Source organism: Leptosomus discolor, chromosome 7 (genome assembly GCF_034619465.1).
Source record: "Leptosomus discolor isolate bLepDis1 chromosome 7, bLepDis1.hap2, whole genome shotgun sequence".
NCBI classification, from domain to species: Eukaryota; Metazoa; Chordata; class Aves; order Leptosomiformes; family Leptosomidae; genus Leptosomus; species Leptosomus discolor.
Window position 1 is genome coordinate 12,070,084 of NC_141397.1, and position 26,701 is coordinate 12,096,784.

The 26,701-nt window shown below is 41.4% G+C and overlaps 1 protein-coding gene across 1 annotated transcript; it reads left to right on the forward strand.

The window, feature by feature from the left end:
- Positions 1–26,701, forward strand: PLEKHA8 (pleckstrin homology domain containing A8). The gene is made up of 14 exons (XM_086468517.1): positions 1–40; positions 10,946–11,062; positions 11,732–11,887; positions 13,850–13,974; positions 15,396–15,554; positions 16,485–16,525; positions 17,230–17,387; positions 19,901–20,060; positions 20,476–20,561; positions 21,204–21,262; positions 22,579–22,709; positions 23,211–23,281; positions 25,504–25,565; positions 26,504–26,701. The coding sequence occupies exons 1-14, from the start codon at positions 1–3 to the stop codon at positions 26,699–26,701; spliced, it is 1,563 nt and encodes a 520-aa protein (XP_086324643.1).

Genomic DNA, 26,701 nt, shown 5'->3' on the forward strand with positions numbered 1-26,701 from the left:
ATGGAGGGGGTGCTGTACAAGTGGACCAACTACCTGAGTGGTGAGTTGCTGCCCATCTTCAGCCTGTGCGCGGGGCGGGTTCCTAGCGGGATGGGTGCCGTCATCTGCTTTTTTATGTATTTATAGAAGTATGGATGGATGGATTTGCAGAGTCTGGAGCAGCGCTGCCCCCTGACCCGGTCGCGCAGGGGAGCAGCGCTGTCTCACCCTGGGTGTCCGGCAGCGCTGCCACATTGTCACCGTCCAGCGCTTGAGGAGGCGTTTAACCCACTCGTGGGTGTCAGCCCTCGTCTGGGGCGTCCCTTGCACTCCCTGGGGTTGTGGGTTGGGGTTTGGGGCTATTTTGGATGCATTAGGTCATACTCATCAGCGAACTTCCCCCTTCTATACTTGCCCCTGTTAAACTTTTGTTGCTTTTTTTTGAGTCGTTTCAAGGAGTTGGGGGAATCCCAGATCTGGAGAATTTGGATGAAATCTGGGGGATTTGGATGATAATGCGTGCAGGAAAAAAAAAAAAAAAAAAAAGAAAGAAAGGAAAAGAATAAAAGGGACTGTCCTGCTAGCGCTAGGCCCAGATTTTAGGTTTTATGGTGTTCCAGTGCCATGGGAGGCTTGACTTTGGTAGCAGACTGGAAGCAGCAGTGCGTGGCCAGGGTTTGCTCAGTGGAGGTTAAAGGTGGTGGGATCAGAAATGCTGCAGGGGTGGGGAAGGTCCAATGCCACCCGTGTTCCTGTGGGGTGTCTGCAGCTGGACTGATTGGAGTCGATGGTGGCTTGTAATTTGGGGTACATGGATAGGGTCTTGCTTGGTGCAAACCTCTCTGGGGTTTGTTGAAACAGTTTGGAAACTTGATGGTCAGAGAAAAATAACCATGACCTTGACATTGCCAGGTGCAAGTTTTGCTCCGGAGTGTAGGCAGGAGGGCTGCGTTCCTGCTTGCATTTTTTTTCAGAGAGGCTGGAACAGCTGCACCTCTCTGGTTAGTTGGGAAAGTGTAGGAAATCAAAATTAAACAAAGAAAAAGCTGAAGCACAAGCAAGTGATGAATTCATGTGGCAGAGGGATGGGGGGGGAGTGATGCATGAGGCTGGATTTATTGGTGTGCTAGAAGATTGCTGCGGCTTTTCCCTTTTAGGCAATAGGTGTTCTGAGAGAGGAATCAAAATTTGTCAGGTCTCAGTGAATAGACAGGGATGTATTTTTTTTTTTTTAATTATTTGTGAATGCTCTTGAATTATGGAGTGTGTGACAGTAGGGCCAGCCATGCTTAGCTTTTCCATTTGGATTGCAGAACTCGGGCAGTGTTATTAATCCTTTCCCTATAATAAAAATGTCTGTGGTTCAGTCGATCTAGAGTTTTATGTGTTTGTTTTTCTTTGCATTGCTTAGATGCTGGTATGTATTTGGAACCCTTGTCCTCGCTTTTATGCCATGAGACCTGGGGAATGTGTGTCTGTGGGAACTGGCGCATGTGTAGACGGCTGACGAGCATTTGGCATTGTGGCATTTGTGCCTGAGTGTGGATAGGGTAGGATCAGCTGGGCTGGTCTTCTGTTTTGATGATAAGATGAAGACTAAGAACCAGAAATATTCTACTTACATCAAAGTAATTTTTTTTTTTTTTTGCTAGCCACATTGTTAATGTACTTTCAACCAAATGACCCTTCATGAAGAAGGATAACGCTTTGCAAACCTCAATCTAAGTGAATGCAGACTGAAGGAATCTCTTTTCCTTGGATGTGTGAGAGTTGCCCCAGCTGAAAACTAGACGAGTTTTTGCTCTCAACAGAGAGGAAATCTGTGATGGAGGATTGAAACAACTTTCTGATTTCTTTGCTGAAACTTGACTCTGCTAGTAAGTGTGGTGGTCAAGGTCACTCCATGCCTTTTCTTTTTTTACCTTGTAGAAGGCCTGTAGTGTGTTTGAGAACAGTAAATTTGCTGTTTTTCAAGCTAGCTATGCTTACATGTGCTCTCTTTTGGCATAAAATGAAGACTTCCTGCCCTGAAGCCATTAAGTTATAAATTTATGCAATGATGAAAAACAAAAAAAAAAAGTTGTGCTGGAATGTGGCATTTATCGTAGCAGTAGCACAGAGCTGAGGAATGAAAGACAGGAAAGCCTCCTTTCAGGGATTAAGGGAAGTAAGAGGGTTCAACAGGTCATCCAGAACAGTATTTCTGTCAGTATTCTGCCACCAACATGCTTTTCCTCTTGCTCAAGGTTAACTACTCTGATGCTGCATAGTGTAAATGATGTATGCAAAAAGTAGGGAAAACGTGTGTCATCTCTGCATGTCAATGTATGCCTGTTAGTAACACAGCACTGATGTAAACATACACAGCCGATACCTTATGCCCTTTCCTCCTCATAATGAGGAACACACCTTTGTTTCACACAGTTAGAGAGGAGATAAGACACTCACCAAAGAGCAAGCTTAAAACTGTAGAAAAGGAGAACTGCTTTCCCTTTTTGCTGTGAGAGAGGAGCTGATGGGAGTTTGTTGGTAATTGAGTTTTTTCTGTGAATTTTTGTTTTATAATGCCTTCTATGATTGCCATCACGAGAGGTTAAGTCCACATCAACCTATTTCGCCCCAGCCCTTGGTCAGGGAGCTAGATCTGTGTTGCAAATTACATAGTTTTTCACAGCAAGAACATTTCAGAAGTAGGAAACAAGTTTGGCTTTCTGCAGGCAGAGGTCCAAAAGCACAACATGATTGCCAACAATTGAAAGACAGATTAGCTTGCCTTACCACTCAAACAAGTTATCTTGTTTTATAATAAATGCATTTGTTTACTTTATGTAGATTAGGATAAATTAAGGTTACTTGGTTTCTGCTTGGAGATAGGGTTTTTCCTCAGGTGTTGCTCCTGTGCTCACATTGTGGTTCTATATACAGAGCTCCAGTTCTGCCTCTGAAATCTCTGAGTTTAGAGAAGTGAGATTTTAGAATTTTTCTCTCCCCTACTGCAATGGACACCAGATAGTGATTTCTCGATGTGATATTTTTGTTTAAGTTCAAGTGAAATGTGTCAAATTTGGATCAGATATGCATGCACACAGGTCTAGCCTATGAAAATCCACTTGGGATCTTGTGTTTGCAGTAAGAGTGCCCTGAGATTGCTCTTGTCTGTGCTTCCTCTACTAAATTGGTTAAAACCTTAAGGGAACGGGGAACTTGGCAAGCAGAGTTATCGCTGACATATAAAGTGTGATAGCACTTTTTCATTTGGGCAAATATATGATGCCTCTGCAAACTTCAAATTATTAATCCTCAAACCACAGAGCTGGGTGTCTTAAATCATACAGCCGTGCAAGTTGGCCTCAGCTGAGCCTACAGTCAAAGGGTGTGATTCGATCTTTAAAAATTCCTAGATTTCATCCTTTGCCAAATTCTCTGCCTAACATTGGCGTTGCTTAGTAAAGGTTGTGGAGGCTAGGGATGGGTTTATCAGATGGGTAAAGGGACTATAACTCTTATTTCAGTACTGCCAATTGTAATAAGTAGGGTGATAAAAGCATCACCCTATACCTTCCCTATAGCTCCTCGGTCTGTTCTGCCACTACCTTGGCTGAGATTAAAGCATTCTGGCGTGGAGAGCATCAAAGCCGGATCCTGGCTGCAGCGTTGCAGCAGGACTGATCTCAACCCATGGGATGCTGGTTGCAGGATGGAGGAAGGAGAGAGCGGAGATGAACTGCATGTGAAGGCTGCTCTTTGCTGTTTGGAAACAGGACTCTCTGACTGAACCAGCTGCAATTCACACTCTTTGTTAAGCACACCTTCTGATTAATAAAATAAATTTCTTTGGTCTTTGGAGGTTGCCTTGTAGAAATCATCTGTGATTTTGATTTCTCACCAGGTTTATAGAATGAGTAAGCTATTGCTTACCCACAGGGAAACAGAGCATGGAGTTGGGGAATAACTTCCCTCAGTGGTGTGATGAGAGCTTGGCTCTTTCAAATTGATTTTTTTGGTGCTGAAATTTGATTCAGTTCAGAACTTCAGCGTAGGCATGCCTTACCTGGGATCACTGGACTCAGGCAGGATTGCCCTAACTCTGAAGGAGGTGGTATGTATGAGCTTTTGGCTTGGGGATCAAAGGCAGCTTCATCAGTAGAAAGAAAAATGCTGACTGCCTCCACTGACTTGCCTGGTATTCATTATGTGCTCCGTGAAATGGCTTTGATAGCTTTTCTTCACAAAGCTAAGCTTTTCCTGATATTTAGATATTCACTTCCTTAATTGTGCTGAGTAACTTTAACCTAACTAATTCATCTTCCTGATATTCCTCGAGGCATGACACCCTTGCATTCATGCCATCACTAGTGACACTGCATCATACCACATACCATAGTTCTCTCTCCCCATCTTCCTGTATGTAATCATCCGCTCTCATTTTGTTGTGCTCTGAATTCTTTTCAGTTTATCCTGAGATAGGAAGAGCCAGCACCAAGCAGTAAATTTCAGCTTTCACGTAAAACTTCCAATTACTCTTGTCTGAAATGATTCAGAATTCCTTAACAGACTTGGGGGAAAAGCTCAAGAAAATGTGAAAGAGCAGTTAATTTATATAGCTTGAATCCGGATGTGTGTGATACTGCTTAGAGTTAGTCTTTGTTTTGAGAGTTTCATTTCAGAAGTCTGACCTTTTAGGGTGAGAGACACAGACACTTCCAATTGATATCAAGCTCGGAAATAAGGTCCTCTGTTTCCAGAAATGGAGGAAGTGATTGAAAACTTCACGCTTAAATAAATATTTGCTTCTAAAAAGCTTTTGTTTATCATTTTGTTTATCGTTTTTTCCTTTCTTTTTAGCCTCTTAGTATAGTCTGAGTTCTGATTGTATAAAATGAGAAGTCTGACTTTTGTGGAGGTGGACCTAGACAGCTGAGGTTTCTGTTGCCTTCAGGACAATGTTCTGCCCAGTATTACTGACCGTAGCTGCTCTCAGAGACCAGGTATTGGTTTAGGTGGATGACCAAGTCTCATCCAGTCCTGGCTATGCTTCTCACCCAGGATGCTTCAGGGACTAGTTACTTCATTCTCTTTAGATTTTTCATAGTTACGTTTGTGTGGTTTGACCTTCTTTCTCACCTCTCTCTTCCCTTCCGCCTGTTTTTCTTCATGCAGCAATCTTGCTTTTGTCATACTTCTTGGAATTGAGTAATGTGCTTGCAGCAGAAAAGTTTGATGAGGCTGCAGGAATGGAAATCAGTGTCCCTTCTCTCCTCTGTAGGTGTTAGAGCAATGCTGCAGAGCCTACACGGTGCAGTGCTCCCTGCCAGGTATGCTGCGGTACCAGTGCCTCTGCATTCAGTCCTTCTGCACTGAAACAAATAAGTGATCAGTGGGAATGGCTGGGTAGGACAGAAGCAAAAGGTGTGGCAGAATGATGGTGAATGGTATCTGTATGTTTACATAAGTTCATTGGATTGACTCAGTCTGGCATGTTAACCACCCAGGGGTCAGAGAGAGGAGCTGCTAGTTTGCTGGGGCTGGGAAGTGTAAACGGAGTGAAACTCCCGGGAGCTTTGAATGACTTGAATTAGTGTATCTGAGCAGTGGCCTGGATTGTTGAACTTTTGCCTCCGTCACTCGCCATGATCCCCTCTCTGCCCTTCATCCTTTTGCAGTGTCCCCTTCAAAAATGCCTAACTGCTGGTACATCGTGTCTCGACTAGTCACTGGCATAAAATTGTGTGCAAGCAAACCCGGTTGCTCTGCGATGGCAGGATGCTTTTTCAGTGCTGCTAGCACTGCCGTAGCAGTTGTGATTAAAACACGGGTGGATTTTATAGGACTCCTGTAAGAAATATAATTTGGGAGAGGGTCACTGTTAAAGCTGCTTCTAGCTGTTGCTTGCTTCACTTGAGCCTCTAGTGTCTGTTAAACGAGGGCTTTAAAAAGTGATATCGTTGTTGAAGTGCCAAATCTGTTAACTTCATTGCCTTTAGGGGCTTTTGGTGTTGGTTCCTGCTGTCAGTATGCACATAATCAGAGTAAAATTGCAATATGGGCAATTTCTAGAAGCTGCTCTCTGGGTGAGAGGATAATAGCTCAGAAGAGAGATGTCACACTCTTGTCTGCCTTTCTGCTGTCCCTCGTGGTTACAGGCTGGATTTTTATGCTGATAAATTGTTTCACTACAGAATTAAGGCTGCAAAATGTGTTCTGGTGCCTGGGATTGCCATTCCCAAAATGCTGGGTAGCTTTAGGAGGAGGCTGTATGGAAAAAGCTGGTAGCAGTTTTGGGTGCAAATCACTTAAGATAACCCTTTAACTGTATTATTTCTGTTCGCTGTATGAGAAAAAGGGGAAAGTTTCAAGATTGGTCTGTGCAAGATATTCTCTTGCTAAATGCTTTTCCTGACTAGAAACCTGGTGGTGACTGACAGCATGAAACATGTGGCTGCATGAACTGAACTTAGTCATGCAATCAGTTGTTCAGAACTGGATTGTAAAACTTCCTGTGGGTGCCCTATAGTTGAGATTGCAAGTGCTCTGGGATCTTAAAGATGAGCATTTTGTCCATTTGTAACATGGAGATTTCCATAGCTTAATTCCCCAAGGAAGTCCTTGTCCATCGTTTGCTAGTGCATTAAGACCAGCAGTGGCCCTTCTGGGCCAGTATGAAATGTTTATGTTGTATGGGTGAGGAAACACAGGGAACTCAGTGCAGAAGTCAAAGATGTTTTTTCAGCACAGTCCGTGGCAGCTCAGCAGTCTTCTTTCTAAGCTGGAAATAAGAGCTCTTGACTCAGACCTGTGTTTTGGCTGTTAGATGGGTTCTCTAACTGGAAAATACGACTTCTCTTGTAACTGGAAGGCAGGTGTTTTGTGGTCACAGTTGCACGATGGGGAGGTGCTGTCTTCTGGCCAACAGCGGCTCCGTGAACAACCAGGAGCAGGCTGGGTTTTAGCAAAGGTGTGAACCTGATGGCATTTGTAGAGTTCTATCAGCACTGGCAACTGGAGAAGGACATATATTGGGTTTTATCTTGCTTTTTGCAAGACACCAGCAATGTCTTGGTCCTATTTGAGCTGAGTTTTCGGCATCTCTCATCCAGCTATCAGTCATTGACACAGCGCTGGGCAGAAGCTGTGGTTCTCCTGCCCTTGGGCGCAGGGAGATAAAGCAGTAGGTGGTGGTATGGTGAACACACCAGGGTGGGGTGAAAAGATGGATAGTGCTTGTTCTTGCTGTGAGATCTCTTGACTATCGGAGCAGCCACTCTGGGACTATCTCTTAAAACTGTGCAGAGCAGAGCGAGGCTCTGCCCCTGCTCTGCCACCTGCAGCTAAGTCTTGGGTCTTGCGCATGATACTAGCAGTAGGGATGTGATGAAGGCTTTAAATAGAATCGTAGAATAGTTTGAGTTGGAAGGGACCTTTAGAGGTCATCTATTCTAACCCACCTGCAGTGAGCAGGGACATTTTTAGCTAGACCAAGTTGCTCAGAGCCCCATTCAACCTCTTCTTTAATGTTTCCAGCAATGGGGTTTCTACCACCTCTCTGGGCAGCCTGTTCCAGTGTTTCACCAGCCTCCTATTAGGCAGATGTAATGTGGAAATTTCAGAATTATCTCCTGTCCACACTTAAAATCTGAATTAAGGTCAAAGAAGTCCAAGGACTATCTATTGCATAAGTTTTTATAAATACTTCTGTTGAAGCTCAAGAAATTAATAAGCATAAAGTATTACATAATTCTAGTGGAAAGCAAGCAATAATAAAAACCTGGGTGTCTGGCCCTTGTGCCTTTTCGAAATGCAGCTGGAACTGAAATCTCTTAATTGCAGCTTGTTTTCCAGGTCATCAGTTTGACTTCTTGAGTGCATAATTCTCCCAGATGGTTTGGTTTTGTGGATGTCTGACATGATCTACATGTCTTCAAATGTTTTTTTTTTACTTCAGGCTTGGCGCTTTGGAATGAATGCTGTCTGGAGTCTGTGTTGTGTAACATTAAAGTTTGAATTATGTCCAAATTTCAACTGTGTTATCAAGAAATGTCAAGTTTGCTCAGTGATAGCTGTATCCAGACTTCCTGAAGTGTAATTGTGGAGGTAGGCAGATCCTTCAGGCTATGGAAACTTCTGGAGAAATACTGAATCCTTAGCAGGCACAGACTGCTTAAATATCTGTTTCTGTAGTGAACAATATCAGATCTTCCAGGTACTGCACGTACTAACTTTGTTTCACACAGGAGTGCAATATGTATTAGGACCTTAACCAGTGTCTGTGAAGTTGTCTGGAATATCTTCGCTTTCTTCTATGGCTCACCCCTTAAGCTACTACTCACTTTTATTGTGCTTTCCGTTTTATTGTCCTTTTTTAATATATATATCTTTCCCCAGCAAAGTCAATTTTTACTGTTAATGGCTTTGTGCCTCTAAAGTGAGCTGTGGAACTATGAGCTATATTTTGTCCTGCCTGTGCACCACCACTATAAATGGGCTTAGTAAATTCTTCTTCAAAGTTGTGTTAGTACTAGCACCAGTAAAACCTCAAAAGGTTCAGCTTTAACTTTCTATATCATGTGAAGTCTGAATGCTCAGTTCCAAAAATTGCAATATTCCTGGGACAGTTTATGGGGAGAGAATAAAACTGAATAAACCCAATTCTTGTGTTCATGGAAGTGTCTAAGTGGTTTTTTGCTGCTTTGGTTTTTTGTTGTGTTTTTTTTTCTCTGCTCTTTGTTTGCCTGCAAATGTGAAGCTCCTGTAATTGAAGATTGTATCACTGTTGCACTGCCCGTGATTTGTCAGCCACATGCTATTTTTAGCTGGTTGTTTAGGATAACCTTCCCATGGCTGCTGACTCAGTGTCAGTGAGTACCAGGTGGTTAGTGCATCTTCTGACAGAACCTTGCTGTGATTTTTTTTTTTTTTTGATTGGTTTGCTTTTACGAAAATGTATTTGTATTAGTGTAACAATTCTGTTCTGAAAATATATGCTACACATAACAATTGCCTATCACAGTCTTTGATACATGTCTAATAAAGGAGAGTTAGGTTCTGCAAAGGAAGACAAATAATTGCTGCTTCCCTCTCAAAAAAATAGACCCAGAACCAAAGAACCCAACCAAACAAAAACCTCAACAAAATTTATTGACTCATATTTTTAACCAGCCTCCAAAGTGATGGGGGCAGAATGCTTTATATGTTGGCTAATTGATTGCACAGCCTTTGATTGATGAGATGCAATTTGGTTGAGCATCAGCTGCAATTGTAAGCTGCAGGACCATGGCTGAAATGATTCATGTGCAGCAGCAGGATCTCCAGACTGAATTAGAGGCTTGTATTGACTGTGGCGCTGTGCATTATTTAAAGGATTGGTTCTGTGCCATTGAGTGTCTGAAGCAATTAACTGCTTCTGTCTGCTGAACAATAACCTCCTTTTTTTGTGAGTTCCTCCATATCAATAGTGACTTTTAGCATAGTTTCTTGATTTTGGTGGCAAGACAAATAAAAATCAATCTTGGAGTTTGTGGGGTTTTTTCCCCTCATTCTTGTGATTTTTTTTTTTTTTCCAAATAAAGAAGTATTGAGAGTACTTTGGCATTTATGTTTTTATATTCTTCTAGGAAATAATGGAAGAGCTCTGAAAGAGTGTGAAAACAGATTTATGTTTAATTTGTTTTCCAAGCACTACAAAGGTTCAGTAACCTATAGACCAGGTTGGCCCAGATGCATCTTACTGCTTGTTTAAAAAACCAACCAAACCAAAAAGCCCAAACCGTACTCCTACTATTACCCTGTGGCTTTAGGGCTTTCTAACTTTAAACTGAGTCGGGCTTGGCTTCAGCAGTAGCCTGAGGAATCAGTGTCTAGCTGGTAAGGAGCAGTCATTCCTCCAACATGATATCAGTCCAAGCCCAGCCTGGGCTCCTGCGGCGCTGTGCCAGTTGGCAGAGCCCCTGTGCAGGGGACAGCAGAAGTGAGGCTCCTCTGCAAAAATGCGTAGGAGCCACATGGTCTTTTCAAACTTCTTCCCACAGATGGTTTGCTGGCAGTGTGGGAGCTTTGGTATCTCGCTTCCTTGGTCCTGGCCAGGGAAGCTTGTTGCAGCTTAGTAATGAAAGCTGCTTTCCTCCAGTGACGTTACTGTCTCGTTTCTTCTTAAGTTAATGAGCTTGTAGTTTTTAATTACACATAAATGATGGCTCTCATGTCTTGTTTGTTTATATCTTTTCATACTGCTATAGTACTTCCAAAAGAAAATAAAAGGGGTAATTTGCTTCTGAAGTCGGGTGGTAAGGTGGGCAAAAGTGATACCCAGAACTATTGGTTTTGGTCTAGCCTGGTGTTTTGGTGATTCTCTGGGAAGATATCCAGAAGTCCAAGTCATTAATTCACGACTACTTTTTATGTGGGCAGCACAAGAATTTCAAGAGCTTTTGAGATCCACTTCATTGAAAGATGGTGTTCAGAAATCAACACATCCGCCTCTGTCCCCTCCTTCCCTTGATTGTTAGGAGTTTCTTGCCCATAGCTTTCCAAGACAGTTTGGCTAGCCCTTCCCACAAGGGAGGAAGACAAGTAAGGCAAGACAACTGGAGTGGCTTTTGGGAAGGATGAAGAGGTGGGTTGAGGAGTGATGGAAGGAATTGAGGGGTGGGGGACTGAAAAGCTGGTTTTGGAAGAGAGAGTGAGTCAGTGATGCCATGTTAGCAAAACTATGAAAATGACGTGTACATACAGTCTTGGGAAAATCCCACTGAGGTCCAGCTGCCTGCAGAAAGGACATGTAGCTGCCAACAAGCAGGGGTTGTGGTGTTACAACATCCAGGCCTGTCCACAAATCTTATTGCTTCAAAGAGTTTAATTTTCCTGGGGGAACTGAGGATCTTTAGGGCCATATTTGCAGTGAGTCCTGAATGAGAGTGGTGGTGGAATTGCAAGGAGAGAAGTAACTGAGAAATGTGGTTTTGTTTTTCAGGTTGGCAGCCTCGATGGTTTCTTCTCTGTGGTGGCATCCTGTCTTATTATGACTCTCAGGAAGATGCCTGGAAGGGTTGTAAGGGAAGCATCCAAATGGCCGTGTGTGAAATTCAAGGTAACTAAGATACAGTAACAGTCAGCTGCACAAACTTTTTCCAATAATGTTGCATTCAAGATGAGATTTCAGGTCACAAGAGCTATTTGGCTGCTTGATTTCTTCCGTATGTATTTGTAGTGACTCAGTAACTTGATCTATATGCCAGTTTTTATTCTATAGTATTTTGAAAATGTTAAGAGAGCTGCAAGCCTCTAATATAATGAGTATTCTGTGGGCAGGTGGGTCACTGTTTTTCATGAGCTGTGGTGGACTATCACACAGCTTCAAATGACTCTACGTAAGCACAAAGCTGAAGCTAGAAATATGATTAATAGACTCCAGTACTAGATCTGCTCACTCATATTGGATTACTTGCCACATCTTTGATGTTCAGTTATGGGCTGGAAACCTGAAAGAGAGACTTGCTAGAAGAGGATACCCTTTCCATAAAGACTCCCAGATGATGCTGTACTGATCACAAAGCTGACTTTCATAGCCTTTTGTCCCACAGCTGTACATGTGTGTCCTGTCTATTCCCTAACTTGGAAGAGAAGGCAACAGGGGAAGTTTGGGGCTGTAGATTCCTCCTCTTTCATTACTGTTTGACCTGCCACCTGACATACCTGTTGGGATATTCAGTTGTCTGGGAAGGCTGAGGGACTGGTCTGAAATCTATGTTGCTTCCAGTTCATCCTGCAGATAACACACGAATGGACCTGATCATCCCAGGGGAACAATACTTCTATCTGAAGGCAAGAAATGCAGTTGAAAGGCAAAAGTGGCTGGTTGCGCTAGGAACTGCCAAAGCCTGTCTGACTGACAGCAGGACACAGAAGGAAAAAGGCAAGAATACCCTTTTGCTGGCACATACCATTTGCTTTTTGTTTACCCATCCTTGCCCTAGTAGATGTACACACAAAGATGACAAAATCCGTGCCTGAACTCTGTGTCCAACCTGTGCTTCAGGTCTTTGGTGCTGCTAAAAGCTGAGCCATGTGGGAACTCTAGCTAGAAATCTCAGGTGTTAACTCTCAGTGCAGGGTTTTGAAAACTTTGGCTTATCCTTAAAACATATTATATATAAATAATTTGAAATCTGTGTGCTGATGGGTTCTGTAAGTACAAGGAGTGAGTAGCTCCTGGCTGCATGTCGCTGGGATGCAGCCTGTGCATGAAGGTAAGACCCCCCCACCTTGTGCAGCTGTCTTAGCATGATGACCAACCTCTCATACCAGTGTCTGTTGAGCTTTGGAGTTCCTCAGATTCTTTCCTTCCATGTTCTAACCAGGCTGTCTTATGCACTTCAAGAATCCCTTGGCAATTAAAATAAAGGTTTGCAATTAGTTTTAAATGTGCTTGCTAGTATTCAGAAACTGAAATCTGATCATGGTCAGGCTATGAAAATAATTCACTTACCTCTCCGCTTTCAACAACAATCTCACTTTCACCCCAATGAAAACCCATGTTGCTTACAAGCAAGGCGTTATTCATGAGTCACTGTGAGAACCCCATGCCTTAACCTTGCATAACCTCGGCACAACGACTATGCAGAAGTTGGGAAAACAGCAAATTAATGTTAATATATCAGTGATCCTGGGAAGATGCAGTGGGGGTGGGCACTCCCTTTCTCTAAGGTGAGGAATTGCTTCTCCTCTTAGCCTTATGTGCATCTTCACCAGGCTTTGCATCAACCGGTTCAAACTGAGTCAGAACTGAGCAGAAGATGCTATTGTAGGGTCCTATACAAAGTGGGGATCTGATGCACAGTGCCTCGAAGCAGAAGAAGGTTGTCTCTATAAACTGACATATAGTAGCATAGGATGAAAAGCTACTGAAGTATTTGCAGAACTAAACCATGTTAGTCTTACTAACAGACAAATTAATTTATTTTGTAATTCTGGGATTCTAATATCAACAAATTACTTCTGAAAAGTCCCAGATTGACTGTTAGTCATATCTGGATTAGTCTGCTCAGTTCTGCAGTCTCCAGTACAAGAAGCATATGGACATACTGGAGTGAGTCCAGCAAAGGGCCACTAAGATGATTAAAGGAAATATTTGATGGGAGAGCATAAAAAAGATGGAGCCAGACTCTTCTCAGTGAAGGGACAAGAGGAAATGGGCATAAATTTAAATACAAGCAATTCCATTGAGCAAAAATGTTTATATTGTGAGGATGAGGGAGCACTGAAACGGATTGCACAGAGAGCCTCCATCCTTGGCAATGTTCAGAACCTGATTAGACGTGGTCTAGATGTGCTGAGGCTGACCCTGCTTTGAACAGGGGAGTAGGGCTAGCTGGTGTCCAGAGGTTCCTTCCAACCTCAACCATTCTATGATTCAAGGGTCTGTATTAAATTAATCCCTTTGTGTTGGACAAGATGTGTCTTCTCCCTCTAGTGTTTTCTACCCAGAACCCTGATCTTTTAATTCACAGTGTAATTGTTTGCTCTTCAAACTACTTAGTGAAAACAAAAAATATGATATGTAGGGGTTTTGTCCTATTTAAATGCCTGTTAAGGTCGAGTGGTGTGTACTTGTTTTTATTCTATGTCCTAAGTCTAGGAAAATACTGTTAGGAAAATAGTGTTCCTGTCTATGGTGGCAAATAATGAAACATTATTTTACCTGTCAGTAGCATAATTTATGCCAATACAGCTCATCTTTCTGAGTTGATAGAAAATGTTTTGAAAAAAGGAAGTATTGAGTGAATTAGACTGGGTGATACTATTTCAGCAACTTTCCAAAATCATATACTGCAAGATGGATACAATAAATTTAACTCGTCTTTTGTTTCACTTTTAGAGTTCACTGAAAACACAGAAGCCTTGAAGACTAAAATGTCTGAACTTAGACTGTACTGTAACCTCCTTGTTCAGCAAGTGCATAAAACGAAGGAATCCAGCATTTCTGGTGTATCAGAACCAGAGGTACAGCTCTATTTTGGTGCAGACCATGTCCATAAAGTCTTGAGCATTGTGACCTCTTCTGGTTAGCCAATGTAGTATTCATTCACAGTTGCTTAATATTGCACCCTCTTTCTGCAGAGAACCTGTGGGAAATAACATACCCACACAACTGTTCTTGTTTAAATGGAATAATACTGTACTGTTGCAAATAACTTCTGCTGTGTTGGGGTAGGGAGTAGTGAGATGAGATATGATATCTGTGATCTAGATGATGACATCTCTGTAGGTGATCATGTGTATATGGTGGATCAAAAACGCAAACGTTTTTTTATGAAAAGATAACTTGCAAGAAGCGCACATTTGTCTGCCCCTAAGTCATTAATATCCTGCTCAGCAGTACACTTGTCAACCGAAACCTTAAAAGGTCAAGAGACAATGCAGACCACAAAAAATTGTTAGAAGGAACTGCCTGATTAGCCTCACCTAAGTTAAAATTTCAAGCATTGCAAATCTTCCTGAAAAAAAGAAGCCTCATTTAAGAGGGGTGCCCTAATGACAGTGATCTTCCCCTTGCTTTGAGAGAGAAACATGTGAAGAGGGATGCCTGTCACTTGCTAGAGAAGCTGGTGTGGAGTTCCAGGGTGCCTCCCACCAGAGAGATGGGTCCTCAGGTGCAGGACAGGCAGGGAAAACACCTGAAGTTTAATCATTTGTATGTATAAACCATCTCTGTAAAGATACCTAATAAACTGTTTATGGTGAATTAACAGACAGTGCAGAAGCATGACATAGTGTACAAGTGACTAAAAGGCACTGTTAGAACTTGCAGCTCACAGCTGTTGACAGCAAAGAAGTAATGTGGTGTTTATCCAGCTCATAGTTCATGCTTCTGGGAGAAAACTCACTTTCCCTGATCTTACTTATATTTAACTGGAAAGATTTATTGCTAAAAGCATTTTAGCATCAATAGCTGCAGTTTGCAGAGATTAAGCGTATTGTGGCAATGTGATGCTTCATTCTACCTGTTTTTCAATTGCAGTGATTTTTTGTTCATGGAATTTTTGAAATTATTATCTGCAGATCATTCTGTATCTATTTAATTTGTTTACTTTTTATGTCTCCTGTCAGTGATGTCTTCTGGAATGCCATTGTTGAATACATCAAGGCTTAGTATTTAATACACGTTTAACACCAGAGATGAGTAACCAAGAGGCATTGCTTTTAAAATGCAAGCATACTGAGCTTGTTGTAGCAAGAGGCTGACAAGAGTGGTAATGCTGTGAGAGGGCATAGCCCCAGTAATACGCGATGCCAGTTCTCTGAGCAACCGACACATTGCATTTTAATTCATGTTAAACAGAAATCATGACTGTAGCCGTTGTGTTGGTCCAAACTGGTAGTCTGTGGTGAGTCCATTTCTTCCAATCTGTTTCTTCCCACAGAGTGAGATTGATATGGGAGCTCTGCTAAAATCAACCTGTGACACCTTCCTAAAGACTCTTGAAGAATGTATGCAGATAGCAAATACTGCCTTCACTTCTGAGTTACTGCATCAGACCCCACCTGGATCCCCACATTTAGCAGTTCTCAGAACAAACAAGGTAATGGCCAGTATCCTCTTCGCTTAGTCTTGACATGGATGCTAAGGCTTCCTCTTGTAAAGCACCATTTGTAGAAACAGGGAATGCATTTTTACCCATATTGTGGCTAGTAGTCTTCCACTGGACATACCCTGCCATTTCTTGTGGTTTGGAAGTGAGGTAGGGACATTTTTTAATAAGCTGTGACGGATCTCTTAACTTTTAGTGATAGGTGAAAGTATTAAGCATTAACTTTCAGGACCTGCTTCAGCTGCAGACAGTGGTGATTCAAAATACCTTGGCTATATGGCAAGTTGGTCCATTGTGGGAGCTCACAGCAATTACTACTCTTCTAAGCTACTGCAGCATCAGATCTGTGGCAATATGCCAGCCAACATGAGCTGATGAGCTTACCTTTTTAATGACGAGGGCACTTTCTTGAATCCTGGATCCACAGCTGCACACGCAAAACTGGAGCATCTCTGTCGAACAGCAGATTAAGTTGCATGTAGGAAGGCAGATGCATCACTGCATCTGGGAAGTGAGATTACTTCACCATACCTGGTATCTGGCCTCACGTTTCTTCTGGTTTTTTCATCATTTTTTTCTTAAGTAAAAAAAATATTATTGAAAGAAAACTCACTTCCTTGTTTCTTTTCCACATGCTGTATGGTGTCTCACTTGGCACTTGCTAACTAGCTTCTGAAAGAAGTCTCCTGTTTTTCTTTTTTCTTTTTTCTTTTTTCTTTTCAATATTTTAATGGTATAATAATGTAGCACCTTTTCACATTTGTCTGTATACTGCCTCCAGGTCAGACAATTAGTGAGTGTATGTTTAGCTTTTCAGCTGTTTTGCTGACTCCAACTTGTGTTTAATAAGATGTAAGTTTGAAAAGTATGATACAGTCTTCTTGCTTTAAAGAGTATTCTCCCTCCCCACTTATCTTACAGATAAAGCATGCTGTCTTGTCCAGTCACAACACAACGGAAAGGTATAATAAAAGTCTTTACTGTCAATCTCTTTCTAATCTGTTTTTGGTAGTGTCTGTTCTTTCCATTTTTTTACTCTATTACTAGTACTGGATGGAGGCAGAATTGTATCGCTCTGAGCTGCATACTTGGAAGCAGACTCAACGAAAAAGAGCTGGCTCAACCCACATCATGTCTCTTCTTTATCAGCCCTTTCCCTTTTGTTTTTCTCAGCCATCCACTTGGTGATGTACTGGTCAGTCACCAGCCAGCTCTCTCCCACTTCAGTGTTCTTTCCTGCATCTTAGGTTCTACTCCATAAGCTCATAAAGTCATTGATGGAAAGCAGGCTATGACTTGTGTCATAGTAAATGGCAAGGGTATATATAAGTACTAATGAGGGGGTATTCTTTAGTCTACAATACCTGTCTGCAATTTTCTTTTTTGTAATCAATTGTATTTTTTTGATTATGTCTCTTCTTAATAAAAGTCATTGTAAATATATTCAAACTCTGTAAACTGAGGTTGAATTGTTAATCCTACTTGCTGCAAAGAGCTGCCTGGTTCCTTTTGATTATTTTGGACAAGTTCTTTTGCTCAGAGCAGCCTGTGACAGCCTATAATTTCTGTCAACTATTTTTCTGTTACTGTTATTTTTGTGTTTTCACAGGAAGAGCTTACCAAGCAATGTTTTATAGACTAGCCATTATTCTTTCACTTTCTTCAGGCAGATGGAATTGAACCCCTGTGAAAATGGCTCTGTAAAAGCAGAAATTAACCATCAAGAACAAACCCTTACTAAAAGTCTGGAATGTTTAAACCTGGAAACAAATGAGGGGAGCAGTGATGTTTCTGTTGAAGATAACACAGCAGAGGATTTGGCAGGTAAATATGTGCACCATCTTTTATCCAGAATTGTTACTGTTTAAGTGTAAATGGAGGGAAGTGTAGGCTGCCTGTGAGACTGCTGATACTTTGCTTCCCAGGAGAGGGAATGTCAGTGTATTTTAGTCTGATGTCTGCCCTTGTTGATAGCTAACTTGGAACTGAATAGGGAAGGAAATTAAACATTCTTTCTTGGACAAGTGGAGGCTCCTCTCAATGCTGATTGACATGTGTAACAATACAGCCTGGCAGAGCTTGGACTCTGCTTGCACTGTGGACAGACACATTATTCCCAGAGGCCCTCCACTGGGAATGCCAGCACCTCTGCTACTATGTGGGGCTGCGGTGTCAGAAGGCGGCATTGAAGCTTTGTGTGTCTGTCTGGGAGGGGTTGACCTTGTAGTCGCTCTTGATTGCTCTGACAAATCTTTATGGAAAATTAACCCTTTTCCTGCAGCTAAGAGTATGATAGAAAGCACCTTATTTTCTTCCATTACTTCAGCAATAGCATGAAACTTAGAGATGTGTGTTACTTCAGTAAAACGCTGTTGAACTAATTCAATATAAAACACCATCCAACATAGCTATATTGTTAAGGGCTGCTGAACTTAATTTTGGGAAGTCTATACAAGTAACATGATTTCTGATCTTCCTGTTGAATGGGCTATGTCGTTCTTGAACAGTAGGTTTCTCTGCCTGGCCATTATTCCAAAACATATATATGCAGTCAGTGAATCAGCTGAAGTTTTTAAGCTCAAGTTAATGAACATTGTGATTTTTGCTCTTACATGGTCTCTGTTTGGAGTTTTTCCCATTTGGGTGGCTGTTGTTGTGTAGTGTGGTAGTTCCCTGCAGAATAACAGGCATGTGTCACCATTTAGTGTAATACCTCAAGAATACAGTGCTAAAGCAAAGAGATAAAACCAATTCAAATCAGGTTGTTGGTATCATTTAGCTACTGAGGTTGTTTCTGTGCAAAAAAGAGAAAAGCTTACCCCCTCTTGGGTATGCACGTTTGAGTTGCAGAGTTTTGCTAGCAGTATGGGGTGTAGTGCCGTCCATGTCGGGTGGGCTTCATCTTGCCAATGACTGTATTTGAATGCTCCCTGTGAGCCCAGGAGCTCTCCCCTGTCTCAGATACTCTTCCTTCCCTCTCCCCTCTATTAAGAGCAGTCAGTCTTTAAAAACACTCAAGCACTGAAGTCCCATAAGAAATTTCTGTTTGTCATTTAGGGCTTACAGTGTTCGAGCTTGAAATTTCAGAGGACGCCAGGCTTTGTGCATAGCACTTCTGTGTAGTCACTGCAGAGTTGGCCTCACCAGCCTGTGTGTCTTGGTGAAGGACAGATCAGTGACATCCCTCAAACTCTAGTTCCTTAGCAGAGTCACTTTGCTTGTGAATGAGGCGTGGTCAGTGATGGCCGAGGCCGTTTTTTTTTCTGCCCTGAGGAGAATGGCTGAAATCTCACTGCTGTTACTGGGTGTGAGTGGGTTTTTTTTTCACCCAGCACCAGGTGTTATTCAGTGGTTCTGCAAGTAATAGGGACTGCTGCAAGCTTGCTTTCAGACTTCACTTGGAGGAAGAATGTTCCTTGCAGCTTAATCCCTTCAGCCAGAAGCCCAGCTCCACTTCAGGTCTATAATCCTCACTGGCACTTGAAAGTATTCCTTTCCTGGGGAGACAGGTTCCCTGGAAAATCTTGGATGCTGGTTTGACAGTCTGGCAGTAAGATATGCTGTAGCCATGTACCCTATAGATGCTGTGAATATATCATTTTTGCTTCTTGACTTGTTCTCTGCAGTTCTCCATGAAGTCATGAAGGTCTTACCATGCATGGGATGTATAAGACTTGGTCTTCCTTTGGAGGTGCTCATGCAGTTCTCAATTTATTTGAAACTATGCGCTTGACCCCAAAGAAGAAATAAAATAGACCACAGCAGGGAAGAGGCACCTGGATCTTTTTCTGGGAGATTTTAAAGATATTCATACAGATCGGGGAGAACATAGCAGCCTTTGATATCATAGCAATATCCATCTAAGCAGCCAGTTTACTTATCAGAAGGAGCAAACAAGTCACTATTATTCTTTTGCTTTTGAAAATGCACTGTGCCACTTTACCAGCACTGGGGAAGTTACAGCCATGTGAGAAGTAATCTTTCTTTCAAGGAGATGAGTCTGCTCCCTGCTGCACCAAATCACTTCTTCAATGCTCTCCTCTCATAAGGCTGTCCTTGTTGAGGATGTGTGGGCTCACTTGCATTGGAGCCTGGTGCTTGGTCTATCTGATTAAAAGAAATGGTGAGGGGACTGGTTGAAATGTGGTCTGAGCACCCGGCAGACCTGTGGTGAGAATCATGGTGCTGGCAGGGAAAGCTTTTAAACTTGCATGATCCAGATATCCAAGTGCCTTCCTTCAAATAGAAAGCATCCTGATGAACAGGAATAACAATGTGGGTATGTGGATGTTTTCTTTTTCTATTTTTGTTTTTCTTCTGTTTCCTATAAATGTAAGGCATCAAGGAAGATGGAGACAACAAGTCGCAAGCTGTAGAAAGCTGTGGTGCCCACAAGTTGCTGCAGTCAGAAAGAAATTCTTTAAGTGGATTGACTCTGTGTGAGGAAGACAGAAATGACAATGATTCCCCTACCTTCTTCAGTGTCATGAGCAATAGGTAGTACAGATTTCATTTAAAAGGATTATTGAAGCTTTGTTAAGCCTTTAATAGACTCATTTTTAAGACTCTTCTGTCTGTAAAGCTATATTTGCTGGGATTATTTAAGAAGACTGCATACAACACAGTAATTGAAGATGATGTCATTTGTAGAATTCGGCATACAGAGTGGAGTGTGAGGTTTTCACCTTGTTTGTTTTTACATTGTAATTGCAGGCCTTGCTTCCACACCACTAAATGTGCATTTTCTGCAGTCATTTACTTTAACCTAGTGAAACAAAAGCCATGTTGGTGGTTCCATGTCTATAAATTATAATTCTATGCAAATGAAGTGGGCATGAAATGTAATTTTGCCTTTAGAAGCTGCATAGAAGGAGTTGTTAAGGTAACAGTCTTTTCTGCTTGTTCTGGACAGGTTCAGTGATATTGAACTTCGGGAGGAGGAAGGCATCCCAACAGAAGAGTTTCTGGAGTCATGTTACGCAATTGTGCCTGTTCTGGGTAAGCAGCTCCTCTGACTCCTTTTGACCACTGCCAGCTGCAAGAAAAGATGGAGCAGTTGGTTTGGAGAATTTGTTTCTTTACGGAAGTGATATAGTAGAAACAGTTCCTATCATCAGAATCAATCTGACTAGTACCAGAAGATGTTTCTTAATCCTTTGGTTTATAGAGGATCCACTCTCATTTAGATGGGACCTGTGTATAAGCTGTCTGGAAACCTACGGGTCTATCTGGTACAGCAGTTTCATCCCCTCAAAAGAGTAGCGTGGGTGCCTTACATGTCCAGTACAGCTGACAGCACACCATCAGCTGTACTATCTATTTGATTTTTCCAAAAACTTCTATCTCCAGCTAGTGGCCACCCCCATCTGGTTGGCCCCTGCATCTAACAGTGGATGTGCGGTCCCTGAGAGCATGCACCCTTTTGAAGACTTCCAAATTGTAGGTCAGAGTATTTTAACACTTGTACCAACTGAGGTGGATTGGTTCTACACCAAAGAAAGACCGGTTTATGTCATTCATTTAGTATTCTCCTGCCATCTAGAAGGAACGTTAAGAGAGTAAATGAAATGGATTGTTAGTAAGACAGGAGGACTGGAAAAAGACACAAATATAAAATATGGCTTTTTTTTTTTTTTCTAGACAAGCTGGGACCAACTGTTTTTGCTCCTGTTAAAATGGATTTTGTAGGTAACATCAAGGTAACAGCTTATTTCTAGCACTGATTTTTTTTAGTATTTTTTTTTTTTCACAAAATATCTATTTTAGGCACTAAAGCTCAAGAATCTTTGTTGTAGGAGTCAATACTGGAAGGCTATTTAATACTTGACAGTGCTACCATCTGTCAGATCAGAATGCTGAAATGCACCTAATTCTGTTCTTAGAATACACGCTGTGTTTAATAAACCCAGTTGTTGTGTGCAAACTTGGAAAATACTTGATTGACTGCCAGGTGATACATCTGTTACACCTAATGAATATGACATAGATTCTGAGCTGCATAGGTTGTAAGTCATGATGTGCTGGTAGCAATATTGACTTAAACGCTAAAACAAATGGAGAGGGGAAAAAAATTCCTTTCCTCAACGAAGTAGGAGGAAGTTAGTGCATTAAGAAGCCGCTTTTCGGCAGGTCAGGGCAGTCTCTGCAGCCTCGCTTCTTGCTCTGGAATTTCTTCCAGCTCTACGTCTGGAAAGGTTTGAAGTGCTGCTTGTGGGACAAGATGTATTCATAGCAAGACTTTTCATAGCTTTTCTTTCAAAAGAAAAAAAAAAAAAGAAAAGCAAAATATGCTTTCTGAGTATATGATAAGGAACGTTACATACATTCAGATTTGTTAGGTGCAAGGTAAGACAGGTATTCTCTTATCTTCCTTAAGGTAGCCACTGAAAATGAAAACAGCAAGAGAGAAGATTGCTGTTTAAGAAAATAAAATCTTGAATGTTTATTGTCAAGGCAGGTACTGCTTTAATGTGGAAGAAGAATCTGTTTATCTGCCCTTAATATATTTTCTGTCTTTTTTTTTTTGTGAGGAGTTGTGCATAACAAACTTGGGAATAAATTAAAAAGCTTAAGCATGACAATGACTGCTAAGTGTAATTAAGAATTTGCAGCTTAGCAGTTGTCAGAAGGTAATCTTGCTTGTACTTGAAGCTTGGGGCAAATGGGACTTTGACTGGAGAACAGCTTGAGTTAACTGCTTTCCACCAGTGTGGAGGATGCCATGTGACCCTAAAGCATTTTGTCAGGCAGAAATGGTGGGTTCCATGTAAATCTTTGACTGAGATGCTTTTTTTTGATTCAATTAGCCGGATGGCTAGCCAGATATGTCTGAGGTGGTGCCCTGGGAAGGTGTGACCAGTATGGCAGGGCAGCCATGCTGTGGGAAGTGTGTGACATGGTTGGGGATCCATGTATCCCTTTGCAGGGAAGAGTCATGGTAAATAAGTGGTATTTACAGGACAGGCCACTGTTTGGTCTTAAAACCTAAAGCTCTGCCTCTTGGTTTTTTCTCCAGAAAATAAACCAGAAGTTTATAACCAACAGAGAAGAGTTTGATACCCTTCAGAAGATAGTGCTCCATGAAGTGAATGCAGGTGTAGCACAAGTTAGAAACTCTGCTACGGAGGCTCTCCTGTGGCTGAAAAGGTAACGGATTCATATCTACTTACACTGTGAACTGCTAATGTGCAGTGAGGGGCCTTTCAACAGCGCAAGTTATGTATATGGAGAAAACTGGTTGTTTTCCACAGGCTCCATCAATCCAGACTGGCTAGTCAAGATTAATGTGTTGTTTGTGATTGTATCACTGCAACTTTGTCAAAAGGCCTGAAAAAGCAATCACAAGCAATGTTTTTTCTTGTAAAAGTGAAGTTACATGACTAGTCCTGCTGGGCCAGAACATCAGGCAGATGATTTCAGGCTGCAGCAGAAATGTGTTAGCAAAGTGTTTTTCTTTGGGCGGGGAGAGAAGCTGGAGGAGGTGGCTGCATTTTTTTTTTTTTTTTTTTTTTCAGATTGAAAATGGCACCTTGATTTTGAGTTTTGTTGCACTTCTGAGTTGTATTGTGGCTTTGAGGGCTTTGTTATACTTTGGGTTACTTCATTATAAACATAGTTTCTTTTTATTTCATGGGTTCGTCGTGACAGAGGCTTAAAGTTCTTGAAAGGGTTTTTGACAGAAGTGAAGAATGGGGAAAAGAATATTCAAACAGCTCTGAGTAAGTGCCAGCTGCTTTATTCTTTGTGTCCTTTTGAATTCACATACTTGGCTATTTTCCTCCTCGTCTAGAATGTGTGTTTTCTTTTTTTTGGTGACTAATGATGCAAGTAATCTCTGAGACATAACTGTATTAAAAATCATAGTTTTTGAAAATGGCTGTCTTCAGGTGACTAGATAATCAGTGTTGATTTAATAATAGCTAAAGATTCCTTTAATTGGCATGCTTTTGGCAGAGGAGACAGTCACATCCTAGGGAAAAAAAGTGCTTTGTCTCATTCCGTTTTCTCTACTTGTTTGCAGTGAGAGCACTCCCAAATTTATAGTAGCTGTTTTGTTATTTTTTTAGTTCCTTGTGAGACTGGCCATCGCTCTTTGAAATCACTTCTTTGCCAATATGACTGTGAACTGCCTGTATCAGTTAGAAGGGAGTTTGTAACAGAAAAGAAAGACTTTTTTCCAGGTACACAGTTTCTGACTCTTACCGAGTCAGGCTACTGTCCACAGCAGGTATAAAACAAAATACAAATCCCTCTTAGACTTGGCTTGGTTACTCCTGAGTAAGACCCTCTCTGTATGCATGCAGTCTAATGTTATGATAATCCTTTAAACCAGCCTTTTTTAAGATTTTTTTTTTTTTTCCAGCTTCTTTTAAACAGCTAAGCAGTCCCTCTATAGAATTAATAAGAACAACTACCACACTGAAGTGTGAAAGCAGCTCTTGGGACTGTAAATATACTGCTGCCATATGTGGGTTAAACACCATGGAAAGTCAAGGCACTTATTTGACCTTCTGAGTCTGAAGGCTTCAGCACTGAATTACTACTTGAATTGCTTTGTGTGTGCAGCAGAGCCATGCTGCTGGGTTTTTTTCTCACTTCTTCCTTCCATTTTTCCCCCGAAAAGCTCTTCCATGTCTGTATCACTAGTGCAGCTTCAGTTTACTATTTAGGATTTACTGTGCTATTTGAATCTCAAGTAAAGATGGGGTACGTGTTGTCTTTCTACAACCTCCAATATCAAGCTAATGAAATGATGAAAAATGGAATATCCACCCATTCTTATGATCTTCTGAGGAACAAACAGCTTTCTGAAGGGATTTGTCGTTACTTGGCATTTAAATCTAAGCAAAATTTTTTGTCTTCCTATGTTTTTTAATGTCAAGTTTTTAATGATAAGGCAGAGAATAGACTTGTCAGTCCTATCTGCTGCGCAATAATCTTTTCCTCCTTGTTTTGTTGCTCTTACTACTGTGTGCTTTTCTCATAGATTCTCACTCCTACTGTAAAAATAGAAAAGCTGCATTCCCAAGTCATTAGACTGATAGATGAGGAGTACTTCATGTTACAGCCTGATAGATGAGGAGTGCTTCATATTAGAGCAAAACTTGTGGCTGTGTTTTACAGCCTTTTTACACTCTTACAATAATAACTGTCTGCAGTTTTTTGAGCAAATATCCTAAAGCAGCAAAATGTAGAGGTTCTCTTTCTTGAAGGTGAACAGCTGAGGGAAAGTATAATACAATGTCAGATACTTAAAATTTTAACTGAAGGACAAGGATATGAAATTATGACAGTGACAAACTGAGACTGGGGGAATATGGCTCAAAGATGTTTGGTTTTGTATATGGAAACCTTTGTGTATGAAATTGGAGCTGTCTAGGAGCACAACAAGGGCTTTCATCAAAGGCTACACTCAGGGGCACTCACAAGAGAGATCCTGAGGATTGTTTTAATAATGGCCTGGTGCTTTCTGTTCCAGTGATCCTCAAAACTTGACCCTCAGATGTAAAGAGAGAGTTCTTGGTTAATGCCTGAGCTACCCCAGTTGAGGCTGGCTAACCATCAGCTTGCAGGGTTGTTTCACCCCGTATATTATTTTCTTGGACTTGCACTGAACTGTGAACTAGACAGTAGAAGTGTTAGTTGTGAAGCACAGCTAGTCAGATAAAAATTACATTTGCCTTCCTGTCTGTTAGAACACTTACTTGCCACAGATGAGTTGAAGGAGATTTGACAGCAGAGCTGAGACCCCAGTGCAGAAATTCCAAATCTGTCATCTCCTTTCAGTCATAACTTTGGTGCTCAGAAACAGCCATTATTTGCATCCAGTGGCATGAATATATCCTTAAATAGTTATTTTTAAGCTCTAAGTTCTCTTTGTGATGCAAACTTTAAACTGCCATACGTCTATCTCTTGATATTATTTTTTTTTTCCTTTAAGACAATGCTTATGGAAAGACATTACGGCAGCATCACGGTTGGGTTGTCCGTGGGGTCTTCGCCGTAAGTATTTATTTTGGTTGCTGATAGAGCTGGGGATCTTATTCATGTGATCTTATGTTGTGTGTTAAAATTCTAGGCACTAAAAGGAATAGATTCCTTTGTCAGACCTTATTTTCAAGGTGGGGATTGTGGTTATCACTATGTTTAGTATTGGGCTTTCAGGGTGGAACCTGCTTCCTGGAGCCAAAACAGATGGATCATGCTTGCGTGCTTGTTCTTTTCATTATGTTCTTTTCAGCATAGTCTTTCAGGGCTATTAAGTGAAGAAATGAGGGTTTGAGGTTTCTTTTTTGAAGATTGATCTATGTCTTTATATGTGAGCATTGAAGAAGGATTAGTGCGGAATGTGTCAGGGAATTGAAGTAGAATATATTGGCTAGAGGAAATGGTTTATTTTTTGTCCAGTCTGGCAGCTCCCCCTCGTGTCTGTCACTGGAAGTTATTACTGGAATTAAAAAAGGAAAAAGGAAAGCCTCACCCAGGCAATCGTGACAGAGACTTTGACTGGGAGGAACAGAAATATTGGGGAGAGCTTTCTAAAGAAAATGTTGAGAATGGGACTTCAGTTCTGAAATGTGTGACACTGGGTTGGGAGCTCCCCTAGCAAACTGTACTTCATTTGGGGTATGTATTTAATTAATTTGTAATGTATGCTATTTATTTGTGCAAAATATGATATGCAGACACTTCCTAAAAATTGGTCCTCTCTGAAGATGTCTTAAACTGGGAATCTACACAGAGATAAATTAAAAAAAACCCAAACAAACAAGTCAGCCTTGCTCCTAGTTAAAAATCTTAACGTATGCATGTACACATAAATACATTAAAGCTATGCAGTCTAAGTGCAAAGAGGGATGTCTTAGAATTTTTTTTGTGGCTTTAGTTGGGTTTCTTTTCCTGTTGTTTTGCAAATCTGAAAGCTTTGGTTTCTCTCTCAGTTAGCTTTAAGGGCAGCTCCAACGTATGAAGACTTTGTGGCAGCTCTGTCTGTAGAGGAGTGTGATCCTCATGAAGAAACATTTTACAAAGGGATGCAGAGGGACCTCAACATTTACTTACCAGCCATGGAAAAGCAGCTAAATATCTTGGACACTCTCTATGAAGTACATGGTTTGGAGTCAGATGAGGTGGTATGA